At 39.8% G+C, this 15,254-nt stretch overlaps 2 protein-coding genes across 5 annotated transcripts in view; one reads left to right on the top strand and one right to left on the bottom strand.

Annotated features, from left to right (window-relative positions):
• The window catches only part of DSE (dermatan sulfate epimerase), a 164,590-nt gene that overhangs the window by 82,709 nt on the left and 66,627 nt on the right, over nt 1-15,254 (top strand). For 2 of the 4 annotated variants that reach the window (XM_012460412.3, XM_021666827.2), the window contains exon 1: nt 2,891-2,981. The exons of 1 other annotated variant lie outside the window; for it this stretch is intronic. The gene's annotated coding sequence lies outside the window, so the exon portion shown is untranslated. Of the gene's footprint in view, nt 1-1,593; nt 1,736-2,890; nt 2,982-15,254 lie in introns of those variants that run through there. One more of the 4 variants, XM_012460414.2, reaches the window with a different exon arrangement.
• On the bottom strand, nt 2,786-3,728 carry LOC105722717 (uncharacterized protein DKFZp434B061). Its single transcript, XM_064360363.1, is given in 3 exon segments — nt 2,786-2,845; nt 2,847-3,543; nt 3,631-3,728. Coding segments are annotated over 3 exon segments (855 nt in total).

Genomic DNA, 15,254 nt, shown 5'->3' with positions numbered 1-15,254 from the left:
GTGAGAATAGGGGTACCCTTTTCTAATTCCTACAAAAGGACCATGCACCCATGTACACTAGCTGCTACCCTGGGACAACAGACAAAAACAGGACAAGGTAACATGTGTGTCCTCAACTGATAAGAATTTCATCAGTAGCATTTAAATCCAGTGTCAGCTGGCAGAGGAAGGTACCTGAGAATGAGAACTTAAATGATGACATGGCATACAGACTGGATTTACAGAGGTTATGAAATTGAGTTATATCAATGATACCCAACATGTCAACAAGCTAAAAGGCCTAATTTGACATAATAAAATTCAGTAGAATCACAGGTTAAGTGCTGAACACTGCATTGAGTGTAGTTGTCTAGTTCAGTGATTCTCCAATTTAACTTTTAACACTTGTGAGATTTTATTTAGTAGATTGTAACGTAGGAGTCAACTGGGTAATATTGCTGCCATAAAAGCTCCAAGGATATACTTAGGGAAATACAGTAATTACAACAAAGCCATTAAACATCTTTCTACTTTGTCACTTGGGTGAAACCTTAAATTCAATTCTTGGAATCAGGGTTTGAGAGAGATGTTGGCAAAGTAAATCTCCTACTGAAGGCTTTCCTAATGGATGAAGAAAAGCTGATGAAGTTAATATGTACTCAGGTAAATTGAAGTATTCTCCTGTGGAATGAAGGCTACGTGTATCCTGTAGATTCCAGAAAGCAGAACAGCAGATCCTTTGAGACTTACTGCAACGGGGAGGCCCTTTGCATGAAGTGAATGTCATCCAGAGGTCAATTCGCAGGTCACTCAAAAGCAAAATTGTGGAGGGTGTGGGGGTAAAGGGGAGCAAATGCCAGTGAGTACTGCCTCCTTTGAAGAATTCTCAATCCTGGTTGCGCATTGTGATCATATGGGAGAGATTTTAAAATGCAGATGCTGATGCTTAGACCCTAACCCCAGAGATTCTGATTTGTTGATCTGTGTGGGGGTCCCCATTGGAAAGAATTTATTATAGCTCCCTGCTGATTCTAAAATTCTAGGTTGGAGAATCACTGAACTAGATACTTGATGAAAGATTATAAGTAAATTAAACCAGATGTTTTTTTCTAAAGTCTCTTTCAAATTTGAGAAGATAAATGGAAATTAACACTTATGGATTACATAGTACAGCTAGGCACTTTCACAATTTATTCTCTCTAATACTTGAATTAGTATATGTAAATCCCTTAGCACAGTGACCATCTGGTATGGTATAGTAAACTCTCAATAAACATTAGCTATTTTCATTGTATCCTCTCTACAATTTTTCAACGAAGGTATTATTTTTACACTATAGACGAGGAAACTGTGGCTCTGATGTTAGTTTTCCAAGGCCCACAGTAGTAAAAGCAAAATTTGGATTTGAACAAAACTTAGTTCCAATTTCCAGAGCCCTCTTCTCTCATCCACAGGCCTTCCCTAAAGCATCAAGAAGTTTATGCAAATTAGTGGTTTACCTGAGCGACATTTAAAAAATTTAATAGTACCACTTCCTCTTGACTTGTTTGTAACTAGTTCCTCTTAAATGCAATTTCTGAAAAAGAGAAGCATAAACTGAGACATCCACCTTTTTTTCTAATATGGCCGAATAGAAGTGAGAACCTCTGAGGACAGGGGAATTGGATGGAGGTACCCTTCAGAACTTAAAGCACTCGGAAGCAAAAATGGAGAAAAGCACTGCTCCCAGTAAAATATCTCCCATTCTAATGGATGGGTAAGTAGCCTACAAATCTTTCACTTCTGTACAATCTAGGTCTAGTAGGTTAATTACATGTACACACTGAGGCGGGGAATTATCCCTGAGGTGATGGCCCTGATCATACCTGACATCTCCTTGGGGCCTAGTTAGAACTGGCTGAGTGTGTCTGTACACAGTGGCTGGTATCTGGAGAACAGGAGGACACTTCTCCAAGAGGCTGTGACTACCAAAGTTGCAAATGCTCCACCTGAACTGCATGAGGAAAGTAATCTCTCTCTCTCTCTCTCTCTCACACACACACACACACACACACACACACACCCACCCACCCCACCTCGTGAGATACATTTCCTCTTATTCGCTACCTACATTAAATGCTTTGCTCCTGACCTTCTATGATTAAAATCTGTTCAGTTTGCAGGGTTCGATGCGCTTGGATTTAGTGTATTTTGTTGGTACAGTAAAGGACAGAACTTCTGTATAGGTGACCCCCCCCCCCCCACCAAGTACTCCCCCCTCCCACTAACTTCTCTTCGAGAAGAGAGTAAAACCGATTTCTGGAGAAAAGAGGCATTAACTATTCGGGAGGAGGAGGACGGGAGTGGGCACCAGCCCCGGTAGTAAGATTCTTAACGTACTCCTCGCTTTCCTCTCTCAGAGTTGTGCGGAAGCATCAGCTCCTCCCCCTGGGCCTCCAAAAGTTACCTTTCCTTTGGGTGAGATTCTCGAACCCGAAGCGTTTGACTCCTAAGAAACTAGAACAAATTACAGCCAAAGAGGCCTGGCGGGCAGGGGTGAGGGTGGAGACGGGGCCGGGTGGCGGGGAGGGCCGGGCGCAGCTGCTAGCGGCGAGTCCCGGGAGAGGAGGAGCGGGAGAAAGCGGGGCGGGCCTGCGGTCGGGGTTCGGCCGGGGGAGGGGATCCCCGTTTCCCCCTCCTCATCCTCGCCTCCTCGGGCTCTGGTGACGTTGCGGTTTCCTCCCCTCTCCAGCGGAGCCTCAGCGCCCGCCGCGTCCCTCCCTCCGCCCCTTTCGCCCACACCTACCCGCCCGCGCCGGCCCGGCTCTCAGTAGCGCCGCCGGAGGCTGCAGCAGCGCATCCCGGGGCGCGGCGCCCACCAGCACCCATGGCGCGGCGGGCGCGCGGAGGGCTCGGCTCGGAGGGGCCCGGGAGCCTGGGCGCCCTGGAGTGAGGGGGGTCGGGAGCGGGCTCTGGAGGCTGCGGAAGCGACGCTGGAAAGGACGGAGCCTCGGCGGGGAGCGGTAAGCGGAGGGGCGCGCAAGGGGCGAGCTGGGGTGCGCGGCTCAACTTTCTTCTGGAGTTTCGGGCGGGTAGCCCGCCGGGCTGGCGCGGCGCGGGCGGGAGACGGAGAGCCACGTCCCCGGCTGAGAGCGGAGCGCCGCGGGCTGAGCGCCCGGGCCCGGCTCGGCTGGGCTCGGAGAGAGCGCCTGACGCGTGAAGTCAGAGCGGCGGGCTTCCCAGGCGGCTGAGCAGCCTCCGGGGGCGGCTTTTCGCCCCTCCCCACCCCCTTGAACGCCGAGCACCGAGCCGGGAACACGCTGAGAACCTGGAGATCGCATTCCGTGAGTCGGATGTGGCCTGCCCAGCCGCGATTTCCTCGACAGCCCACGGGGCCTCGGCTTCACTCTACTGGGTTGGGTGGCACAGCCTCGCGTCCTCCTTTCCCTCCGTACCCCAGCCTTGGGGGCTGGGGAGGCGGCGGCGGCGTGTGTGCCGATCCTGGCGCTGGCAGCCCTACTTTGCGGCTGCGGAAGCAGAGGAAGAGCGTTCCAAGCCTCTCCCAGACGCTGGATTACAGCGCTCCTTGGCTCCGCCGGCGCTCAGAGAAATTGTTAGTAAACCTCATCCCGAGGCAGCCCCGGGAGGGGAGGAGACGGGGGCTTGACTCACAGACTGGGAAGCTCTGAAAGCGATGCCACAAGGGCTCGAGATCTGTCGGGGCTGGAATCTGAGCTAAGTTTGTGACCTGAGAACTTTTTCGTTTTCATCGCTTCTTTAAGGCAGCAGTTTCCTCCTAGGCCGGCTGGCATTCAGATGGAAACCAAAGCCTTTGGTTAAAATCAGGAGGTGAACCTCACTTACCTGGAATTCTTTAGGTCAGGCAATGACGCGTTTAGTTCTAGGAATCTTCTTGTAATAAAGTTCTTTCTAAAAATTTTTTCGTTGGTTATAGTTTAGATAGTCATGGTTTAGCATTGTTAATTAAATGCGTGAAAGATCTTCTCAGACATATTTTCTGTATTTTTCACATTATAGAATTTAAACTTTCACTAATTCCCGTTTTTAAAAGAAATTTCTCAATGATAATCTATATGTGAAATGGTGATATACAATATTTTATAGAGTATTCTAACTATATTACTAAGTGGGATCACAAAAAACCTAATGTGCCAACGAGAAAATAAAATATAGGATTATCTGAGTATTTGTTTCATGCAAATACTTAGATTTCTGTATCGTGACCTCTTCCTTTGAGGGTCATGATACAGATATAAGTTCTTTTTTGAAGTGTGTAGGTAAGATCTGTTCTAGTAAAAATGGAGAAGATAACAGATTGAATTTGATGTCTCCATCACCTAGTGACTCCTCTGTGTGGGTTCAGCAAAAAGTGCCAGACAGTGCTGGTTATGTAGGTTACATACAGGGGTATATGAGATCAGCCTTAGCTCTCTTGGAGCTGCTGATACAGAACCTGAGAAACATCAATAAGCAGCACTTCCCAAGTTTGAGCTTGGGAAGAGTTATTTTTAATTGACTAGTATATTATATCAGTATCAGTTTTTATGAAGTTTCAGTTAAATAAAAACACTGGCCTACAAAGTACATCTTGACAGATTAAAAAACACTGATAATACAGTCACCAAGTAAAAGGAAATTCTAAAAAAAAAAAGAATGAATGAAAAGAAAAGAAACTTTGACCAAGAAATACTTTGACAACAGAGCACAGTAATAGTATAGGCAGTTGCCATGATGGGGTTATTAAGTTCCGTTCTGAATCCTGCTAGATAGAGGCAGTCCCTCCCTCTGATCTTGGCGACTTGATGGAGAAAAAACACTGGGTGAGACATCAGCTAGGTTTGCTATGTGAGGTCAGGACCATCTAAGTGACTAATGTTTGTGTGTACATCTGTTTTAGTATTTATGAAATTAATTCACAAACAAGCTAATACAGTTCATTTCAATGAGATTTATAGGCTCTCCAGTTCAATATCTAGCAGTGCTGCCCTGAGAGGACCCATTGGTCATCCATGAGATGAAAGTCTTAACTTCACAGACGCTTCCCAGTGCCTCATTATGAAGAGTTTGTTTTAATTTCTGAAAAAGTGCCTTAAGATCATTGATGAAAGTGCATTCTGCAATTAAACAGTAAAATATGTATACATTTCTTAATGTTATTTGTGATAGAATATTTTGGTATTTATTTAGACTTGCCTTGGATCACACTGTGTTGCATGAAAGAAATTGCATGATTTTCACTCAATAGCATGATTTCAATAAATAATTATAGAGACAAGAAAGTATTTAAATTTTTGTTTTAGTATATTGGTAATCTTTGTTTTCAAAAAGGAAGAACAAACTCCTAAAAGACTAGCATTTTGTGCTTGTAGCATATATTAAATAATATATAACCATTGGCATACTTGAATCCTAAATATAGTAAATATTCTTTTTCACCACTCCACTGTCCATTCCCCAACTAAAAAAAGAGAAACGCTGTTATTGACTTGGAATGTGTTTGTGGCAGCCCTTTGAGGAGAGCCAGAATCTGTGGTAGAGGGAACTTGATTATAGTGGATACTATTATTCTGTTTTCTGAGAAGGGCTGGCTCTTTACTATTCTGAAGCAGTGGGTTTGCACCTGAGGAGTTTCAGTGACATAACCCTACTAAAAGAATGTGTCTGGGAAGAGGATAGTACAGTTATTAAATGCTTACTCCATTTTCTGTTGTTTATAACAGAATACTTGAATCTGGATAATTTGCAAAGAAAAGGAATTTATTTCTTACAGTTATGGAGTCTTAAGTCCAGGGTTGAGGGGTTGCATCTGGGGAGGGCTTTCTTGCTGGTGGGGACTCTACAGACTTCTGAGGTGATGCAGGGCATCACATGGTGAGGGAGTTGTTCATGCTAGTTCAGGTTTTTCTTCTTATAAAACTATCAGTCTCACTCCCATGATTATCCATGAATCCATCAACCTATTCATCCATGAATAGATTAATAATTTATGAGGGTAGAAGCTTCATGACTTGATCACCTCTAGGTCCTACCTTCCAATACTGCCACATCCACATTGGAGATAGTTTCAGCATGAGTTTTAGAGGTGACAGTTCTCCAAACCATAGCAAATATGTTAAGATTTTCTCATCATTGGATTATGTTATCTTCTCCTATAGTGATTGGTAGAATAAAACTCTCTGGGGCACCACATTACCAGCAAATGTTTGGGTGACACAGCAAAATTCCTTATACCTCAAGTTGGTGCCCAACATGGCAATGAGGCAAGTTATATATAAGCCCAGAATACTGAAAAGAAAAATTATTTTCCTATGAAATTCATATGGTGAATTAGAATGGGAAGTAGAGATTAAAATCCCAAACTCTTGAGGTACACCGACCCATGCTACCATTTGGTGATAACAATAATTAAGAATGTATGTTTCACAAAGTCTTTTCAACTCTAATGCCCCATTCTAATGCTTTTAAAAAATAAACTGTTCATTAAGTGGATAGTATTTTTAATTGAAATATTTGTTTTTCAAAGAAAAATCTTTCTTCCTATCTACTCGGGAGGCTGAGATGGGAGAATCACTTGAGCCCAGGAATTTGAGACTGCAGTGAGATATGGTCACACCACTGCACTCCAGCCTGGGCGACAGAGCAAGATCCTGTCTCAAAAAAAAAAAGTCTTTTTATGTGTGTGATAAACAAATGTATCCCAAATTTCTAGCATCTCACTTCAGTGTTTCACAACTTCTAGTTATATATACAAGAGTGGCTTGATTAGCTGATGGTGAAGTGTTGCAGAAAATAATCAAACTAGAAAGAAAAATAGAAGGTATTATGGATGAGATAAAGAGTGACCATAACTATTAATAAACCCTTGCTTAGAAATTCATATGCATTTAGATAATTGCAGTAAAGGAAAACCCCTGATCATACAGCTACACAAATACTTGCATTTTAAAATTGCCTAGTACTTTTAACTTTTTTCAAAGAATTCAAATATTTTAATGTTTTAGCCTAGTAGAAATGGAAAGTGATATAGAGCTAGTGTCTTACACTCATTTTCGGGGTATGGAAATGGACATACTAAAAGTAAGAGACTTGTCTTTCATTTTCAAGTCATTAGTGGTATACCTTAAATAGAAGATTAAATTGAAGTACACATTTAATTCTACTTTTATCCTTTGTGACTCCAAATTCATACTATTAAAGATTCCAACATTTCATTTTCCTATTGCTCTACTTTATTATCCCTTTTACTACTCACTACTCCCCATGAACTGTCAGCTCCCTAAAATGCCTCCGTGCTTCCCAGGCTAGTGTAACTGGCTATTTACAGATCCCCTTTCCGCAGCCCCCGCCTCTTCTCATGCCTTCTAAGGATTCCATTGTAGGGCCTCTTCTAATTCCTGCAGAGCCCTAGGCTGATTGCTGAGTCTCCTTAGCTGTACCTTTACCAATTGTGTTGCTTACTTCTGCCATGTGTAGGCAAGCTCCAGCCTGTTGAGGGTGTGGATTCCAGATCCTCTTTCAGATGCCCAGAAGAGTATAAACCTGCTAGAGGAATAGTGTTCAGAGAGCCTGTTAGAGATCACAAAGAAGAAAGGCAATGATTTTAATTTGGAAAGAGAAGAAAAGATTATTGAGGCCATCTGTTTATTTCTTGAATGGAGTAGTTTGTTCTATCTTTAATTCAGAATAACATGAATTCTAATATGTATTGATTGCCACTGGATTTCCTTCTGTTTGCTTCAGCTCTCTTGGATTATTCCGTAAACGTGATCTTGGTAGTGTTGTCATAAAATGTTAGTAAACAAGTTCTGAAAGAAAAGAATTTGCCTCTTCAGTAATATGTAGAAGCTATAAAGAATACTGACAAATAAGCATAATTTGCTTTTGCATTTTATATTTGGGAATAGTCATACATATTAGGTGAGTGTAGTCTTGTTAGAGAAAATATAACAAAAGACAGATAGGCAATTGGCTTTCAATTACACATATGTGACATATCCATTGTAAATTATTTATGTTCATCTGCTTTGTCCAAGACAGAATCAGAAAGAGTTTGCAACTGAATGTATGTGTCTGCATGTCAACCCTCACCTTTTGAGTACTTTTTCTAGACTTAATAGTTCCTCTCTTCTCTGTTATTAATGTGAACTATGGCAGAATAATCATATCGAAATTCAAATAATCATATCTGAAGTGTGTGTTTAAATTAGCATTCTTAGCCTTTTGGTAGAAATTGAATAGGTACATAGTTTAAAAAGCTGTCATTTAAATCTTTACATTGGAAATATTCATAAAGCTTTAAAGTTGTGTTTGTTGCTTAAATCAGGGCTTTTGCATTTTTCTCATGTGTAAGAATAACAAACTTAGCTACTAAACAGTAGGCATTTAATGCATGCAAACATTATATTACAACAAAGTTGAATCAGCATTTCCTAACTCTAAAGGAATTTGTAAAGGAAATAGGCTCACCAAGCTTGTGGGTCTTTAATGTTTTATTGATGAAGTACAAAGGCAATATAGCAGCTCTGTTGTTGCTGTCAAATGGCTGTTGCAAGAAAAATGATGTTTGTTAGCAATTCCTGGAATAAGAGGTAGCAACATTAGTGTTGTATAAATTTTTTTGTAAAGTGTAGTAATCTGCCGATAAAAGTCGTGAATCCATATACATTGTTCATTTAAAGAAATAACTGACTAGAAATGGACGCTTGTTTACCGAGTAGTCCTTTAGACTGGGGTACTGAAAGAGAATTTTTCAATTTTAGAAATAAGAAATGACAATTTTTGTCACTGAGAAAGTCACCTCTGTGACAAATAGGAATAGCATGATCAAGTCATTTAAAAATATTTCATTCCAAGGTGCACTCAATATCTGACACACAGTGTAGAGCAGTAGTGAAGACCAAGGTACCGGGCTGCAATACAACCTTGTTTACCTTCTAGACAGTCCTGACTAAACTTTTATTCTTGAAGCTATGCTATTTTTGTCATTTTCATAGCCTCCAGGACAGACGAAATGCAGCGGATTTCTAGAATTCCACAAATTCTAGGAAAAAGTCTTTTCTTAGGGCCTTTGCAGTTTGATGACATCATTCCAAGGTGGTATGAGTGGGACCAGGCTCACCAACCCCATGAATAATCAGGCTTGAACCAGCTGGATTTTGGAGTCACCTGCAGTGTTTACATTTCTCCCAAGGAGGGTAGGGACCTGGCAGGAAGGGAAAAAGTATCCTGAAAGGGAATGTTGAACAGCTGTTTTCCATCTTCCCTGAAGAAAAAGAAGGGGGAAATTGACTTAAAGCAAGCATCAAGAGGGATTTATGCTAAATACAGGGAAGTTTTTCTGAATGCTTTTATCCTTTAGGGTGGATTTCTGAAGAAGACTTTAGAATTCTTCTTTTGTTTAGAAAGGTTTAAATGGGGTTGCCCTGAAGGGATGTTAAATTTGTCTTCTGGGGCTCTAATTTCCAACTTCTGCTCATTTGAAGTTGAAAATCTTAGAAATTAGAAATGATTTAATTATATAAATATAGAAGAAAAGGTTTTAATGTTTTACATAAAAGATGCCTTTACATTTTCTACTTAGTATTTTTATAAGAACAAAGTACTTATTGACTAAATATTGATCATATATAAGAGCAATCTTTCATTCAGGTAAACATTGTAAAACTTCTCCATTCCCTGCTTAATCTGTTATCTCCCCAAACAAGTCATTTTTTCTCCATATTTCTCTTTTTTATTTTTTAAATTTTCAAAGAAACACTTAATTAACAGTAAAGATGATCTATATTCCAGGTGTACAGTCTGATTATTTGATACACATATGCATCATGTAATGATTGTCACAATCAAATTAACACATCCACTACCACCTTACTGTACCTAAAGTCCCCATCCACATTTCTTTTTCATTCTAGATAACCTTTAAAAAAAAAAAAAAAGTCTTGTCATTTACTTTTCTTTATATCATTTTCTGTGGTACAGCCAGACTGGTAGTGAGAGGCAAAGGATTTCAATAGTTGTGTGAATATAGGGGACACTCATCAGTCATGTGGTTAAAATATGGAGGTTGCCCATGTCAGAAAGAACCTGAAAACTTCTGTCATAGCATGCTTCTTATTTGCAGTGTTTATGGTTAAAAACAGTAACAATGTTTTTATAAACAGTATGCTAACTTTATTTTGTTAGGAAGATGCAATCTCCAGCAGAATTGATCCCATGGTTTTAGGCCTGTGGCTCTTTTTTTTTTCTCAATATTAAAATTAGCTTATGAAATTAAGATATAAGTATCTTAAAAGCAAGTTCATTTTGATGTAGTGTGAGGTGTTGGAAAATGCACTCTGAACTAATAATAAGTAGGTCAGTGGGCTTGAAGAATGCCAAGAAATGGAGCTCAGCTAAGTTAATGTTTTAGGTATTTGGAGTTTTGTGTCAGGTTAGTCTTATAGACTATAGTTTTGAGGCAATTTCAAAATGCTTTTTAAAATTACCTTTCTCAAAAGAAACTGATTCTTGGGAGCACTGAAAACCTACAAAGTTATCTTAGGCAAGGATGTCATTTGCTGGCCCCTTTAGTTACCAGATTACTTTTTTTCCTCTTTCTCCTCTATCTTTACCTTAATTCTTCCATAAGTTAGAGCTTTTGGTTTTTTGAGAAAAAAAAGTTAGAGCTTTTGGTTTTAATGAGAACCCAGGAGAAATAGGGAGCAAAATAGGAATTGATCTGTTGCTTTTATGCAAATTCAATTTATCCCTTCTTAAACTATTGTGTGAAAATTTAAGATCCACTTTCTTTTTCTAAGGAAACAGGTATTCAGGGTAGATTCATTCTGTTATCTATGTGCTTTGTTACAGTCCTAAGATATTCACCATTAAAATTTTTAGACTTCATGTGTCTTGCATAGAATTATTCTGTATAAAATTCAAATTAAGAAGTGGCATTTGAGTGTCTGCTATGGTAACTTTAAAAGTTCAATTTAACCTCGTCTTGTTAAATTTCATCTTGCAAATTTTAGATTGTTGGACCACTTCCAATATCTCTTTCTTGAGAAAGGTTATGTATGGCAGTATTTAGACTACTATAGTGCCATAAAATGATAAACCCTGAACATAAGGAAGTGGAGCTGAGTTAGCGGTGTTAGAGTGGTTATATTACAGATCCTTCTTTGTGTGCTTATGTCTTTTTTCTTGTTGGTGAAGTCACTGATGTTTGGTTCAGTGATTGGAAGTTTTAGAAAAGATATATCTGTGTTACTTGAGAATGAATGCTTTGATATATAACTTTTCTTAGTGTACTTTTGAACTTGGAGAGTCAGATGAAAGGACATTTTACTTTAGTGATAGAAATACTGAAAAGATTTAGTCATTGCATAAGTATTTGCCAGATACTTCTGTGTTTGAGGGGATGTCTAGGTGGATGGAAGAGGGGAAGGCATGCAAAATAAATATAACATAGTTTCCAGCCTTGAGAAGCTATAAAATCTGGTCGGAGAAGAATAACTAAATATGAAACTTTGTGAGAACAATTAGGTGCTGAAAGGATATAAATGTATGCAGCAGGATTGCGGGAAGGAAGAGATCCAGAGGGTTCCAAGGGCAAAAGGGGGAGAATGAATTGGGTCTCAGAGGATTTTATACAAAAAAGAGGAAAGGAGAAAGCACTACAAGCAGAACAGCCAGCAGAGCAAAGGCACAAAAAGAAGAGCAAACAGATAGGGAGTGCCTTCTGAGTCAAGAACTTTGTGGAAAAGTCATGGGAATTCACTTACCTCCTTTCATGACATTCTCTTTTTCTCCTTCCTTTCTTTGTATATTTTTTCATTGTTTTCCACAAGGGTGTTTGACACTACAAGAAAGACAAAGAAATCTCAGACCCTGCCTCCCAGCAGAAGATACCTGAATGGTAATCCCTTTAGGATGCAGAGAGGACTGAAATAATAAATGTGAGATAGAAAGATAATATGTATATTCACATAACTCAGTAAGCATATACTACTAAGTGTATAGCAGAGACACTTTATGTAGCAGAGACACTAATGTAGCAGAGTGAAATCTGTACACATTCTTACTGACCCCTTTTTAATGCCGAATTCATATACTACTACCTCCTCAGCACATCCATCCTTCTTCACCTCAGCCAGATGTGACACCTCTCTTCTGTAAATTTCAGTTGTACTTTGTTATTCTTAAGCAAACATCAGTTTATTTTGGTGTTTGTATAAATATTTCTTCTATAATTTTATAAGATGATATAAGCATCTTCATGGCTGGCACCATCCCTGAATTCTCAAAGAATATTGAACAGTGCATATGTGGGTTCCCGGGGAGACTGCGTATGGATGGAGTTGCCAAGAAGGCTTCATTAAAGAGTGTTGTGTTCTTTGAATGAGAAGAGTACCACATCGGGTGTGGAGCAGATAAGAGAGAGTAACAGTAACACAGGGAATAAAGGAACGAAATGTGAGTCATGCTCAAGCAAAGATGTGCAGGTAAGTCTGAAGGGGGAGTTTATGGTTTAAGTAGAGAGGAAATGAGGGATGAGATTGAGAAGAGAGGCCAGAGCTAGATTGTGGAAGCTCTTGGACAAGAGTGTTGCTCATTTTGCTGAGGGAAATACAGGCTCTTGAGTAGAGAAATGATATGATGATGGTGACTTTATTATTTCTAAAGATAGTTATTTCCTGGTTAATTTGGTCAGACTGCCTGCATTTATATCTTGGCTTCTTCACATTCTGTGGGACCTTGGATAGCTTAATTATTCCATTCCTCAGGTTCCATCACCTCAAAAGGTGACGATACAAATTATACAAGTAACTACATTATGGGACTGTGGTAACGATTAAATTAGTTAATCTACGTGCAATATGTAGCATAGTTGTTGGCACTTAGCAAGCACAATAAAGATACTTTATTGTTCTTTGGTATAGATAAAAGAATTACAGTGCCTACTTTAGAGATGAGAAAATTCTAGAGCTAGGACTCTGTTAGTTATCTGCTGTAACAAAGTACTACCAATGAGGTGGCTTAAATAATAGGAGTTTATTGTCTCACAGTGCTGGAGGCTAGAAGTCTAAAATCTAAAATCTGTCAGCAGACTGATTCCTTCTGAGGCTACGAAGGAGAATCTGTACCAAGCCTTTTACTGAGTTTCTGGTGGCTTCTGGCAATCTTTGGCATGCTCATCGTGCAGATGCTTCACTCCAATCTCTATTTTCATCTTCACATGGCAGTCTGTATGTGTGTGTGTCTGGCTCCAAATTCCCACTCTTCATAAAGACACTGGTCATATTGGTGTAAGGGTCTGTCCTATTCTAATATGACCTCATCAGCATGACCCTCTTTCCAGATAAGGTCACATTTAGAGTTTTGGGAGTTAGGACTTCAACATACAAATTTTTGTGGAACAAATTTTGTGACAAAGGAAGAACTGAATATTTTGGAAAGAGGCAAAACTCTTGAAGTATCAATGGTAAGGATTTTACTGAGGAGTCAGTTGGAGATGATAAGTGAATTGGTATGCAGCTGTGTGGCAAGATAGAAATTGATACTCCCCCTCCCCCCAGACTTAACGTAGGGATTAAGGTAAATGGACAAATAGAATCGAGGTTCCTTAAGTCACTGAGAAGTTAGAACTATCCCTAGGACAATAGAAATTACTGGTGAAGGTTTAAAAGAATACATACACAAATGGTGATTTCAAATTATCAAAGTGCCCGGAGAGTCATGCCTAGAGTCGTTTAGAGAACTAGGCTATCTCAGGAATGGAAGAGGCTGGCTCCATGCTGCTTGTGAATTGGTAGGATGTGAGATTTGGCCTGCATGGGAGAGTACAACTGGAGACAAGGTGTTATTGAAAGACTTAGTTGTTAAATAAAATCTGTGATTTGGAAGGATCTTAAGTGTTCCCCAACCCCACCCCATTTAAATTAGGAATCACCTGACAGGTGATCATCTAGTCTCCACATCCATTTAGGGCTAGACATAAGAAGAAAGTTTGAAAAATAAGCTTAGTACAAAAGGGAGTTTTTTTCAGCATGGACAAAGAGGAATTCCATTAGGTTTGATCAGAAGAGAAGTAGCTAGAAGAAATCTGGCTGTGAATAGACGTGGGGTAAAAATGGGTAGGGTGGGTATGAAAGTTTGGGTAGAGAAGTATGCAAGTGAGAAGTATATGCCTAGATTAGGAGATGGAAAGACTGAGGCTATCACTACAGAGCGGAATGCCAAGACAGAATGAAATAAGGACAACTTATTTACCCAGATGAAGATATAGACTCCGAGTTAAATGTTCACGAACTTGTACATGCACACTAGACATGGGCATTAAATATCTGGCCATATTTCAGGCCCTCAATTGGAGTTTTTAATTTTTTTAAATAATCGTAACTCTTAAGCATCTTTCATATAACAGTCAATGGCTCTGGGCACCTTACTCATATTATCATTAATCATCCTTACAGTCCTGGGACATAGGCATTTTACAGATATGGAACTGAGTTGGAATATTTGCAGGAGCACATCTTTTATCCTGTGGATCCATGGCCATCAATTCAGAAATTACTCCCCTTTTGTTCTACAATAGTATATGTAGTCTCTAGCAGTCCACTAGAGCTTTGCTTTTTCTCAAAAATTGTTTCCTGACTAGTAATATTTCATAGACTTAAATATACACCATAGCAAGTTTTTTTTAGCAGAAAATAATGGCAATGGTATAGATGTAGAAGAAATAATAATTCAAGATTATTCTTTTGAATTCTCTAGATAAAAGTTAACAGTATAGAAAGATTTTTTTAATTTGCAAATACTAATACTAATCAAGTCCTTATACCAAACCTTTAAATAATAATTAAAATCCTTGGGAATATGATTAGACATGGGGACATGAGAGAATCACTTTAAATTTCAAAACAGAGCAACCTAAATAAAAGTCAGCATGGAAACAGTCATTCAGCAGAAAAGAAGGCTTGACTGGTCTGGACATGGATAGACTAGGGAGCGTGGGAGGTGCCTGATCCTGTGCAAGATGGGCTGAAAATTTTGAAGTGGCATTTAGAAAAAGACCCATAGAGGACTCATGAAAACTCTCCTTGGAATGTCAGGAAATAACACTCAGGGAGTGGACTGCGATTAGAGGCATGTTAGTTACGCATGCTAATAATGGGATGGTGAGAGCTGGGGGTAAAGCAAGCCACCTAGCAGCCTGGGGTGGACTTAGTGAGAGCTTTGTGCCTCGGGGGAGGTTGGGAGGGCACTGGCCATGACCACAGCTCTCAGTAAAGTCT

The sequence above is a fragment of the Aotus nancymaae genome, unplaced genomic scaffold (genome assembly GCF_030222135.1).
Source record: "Aotus nancymaae isolate 86718 unplaced genomic scaffold, 86718_ANA_hifiasm-v0.15.2.pri h1tg000040l, whole genome shotgun sequence".
Taxonomy (NCBI): Eukaryota; Metazoa; Chordata; class Mammalia; order Primates; family Aotidae; genus Aotus; species Aotus nancymaae.
This window is presented reverse-complemented; position numbering and strand designations above follow the sequence as displayed.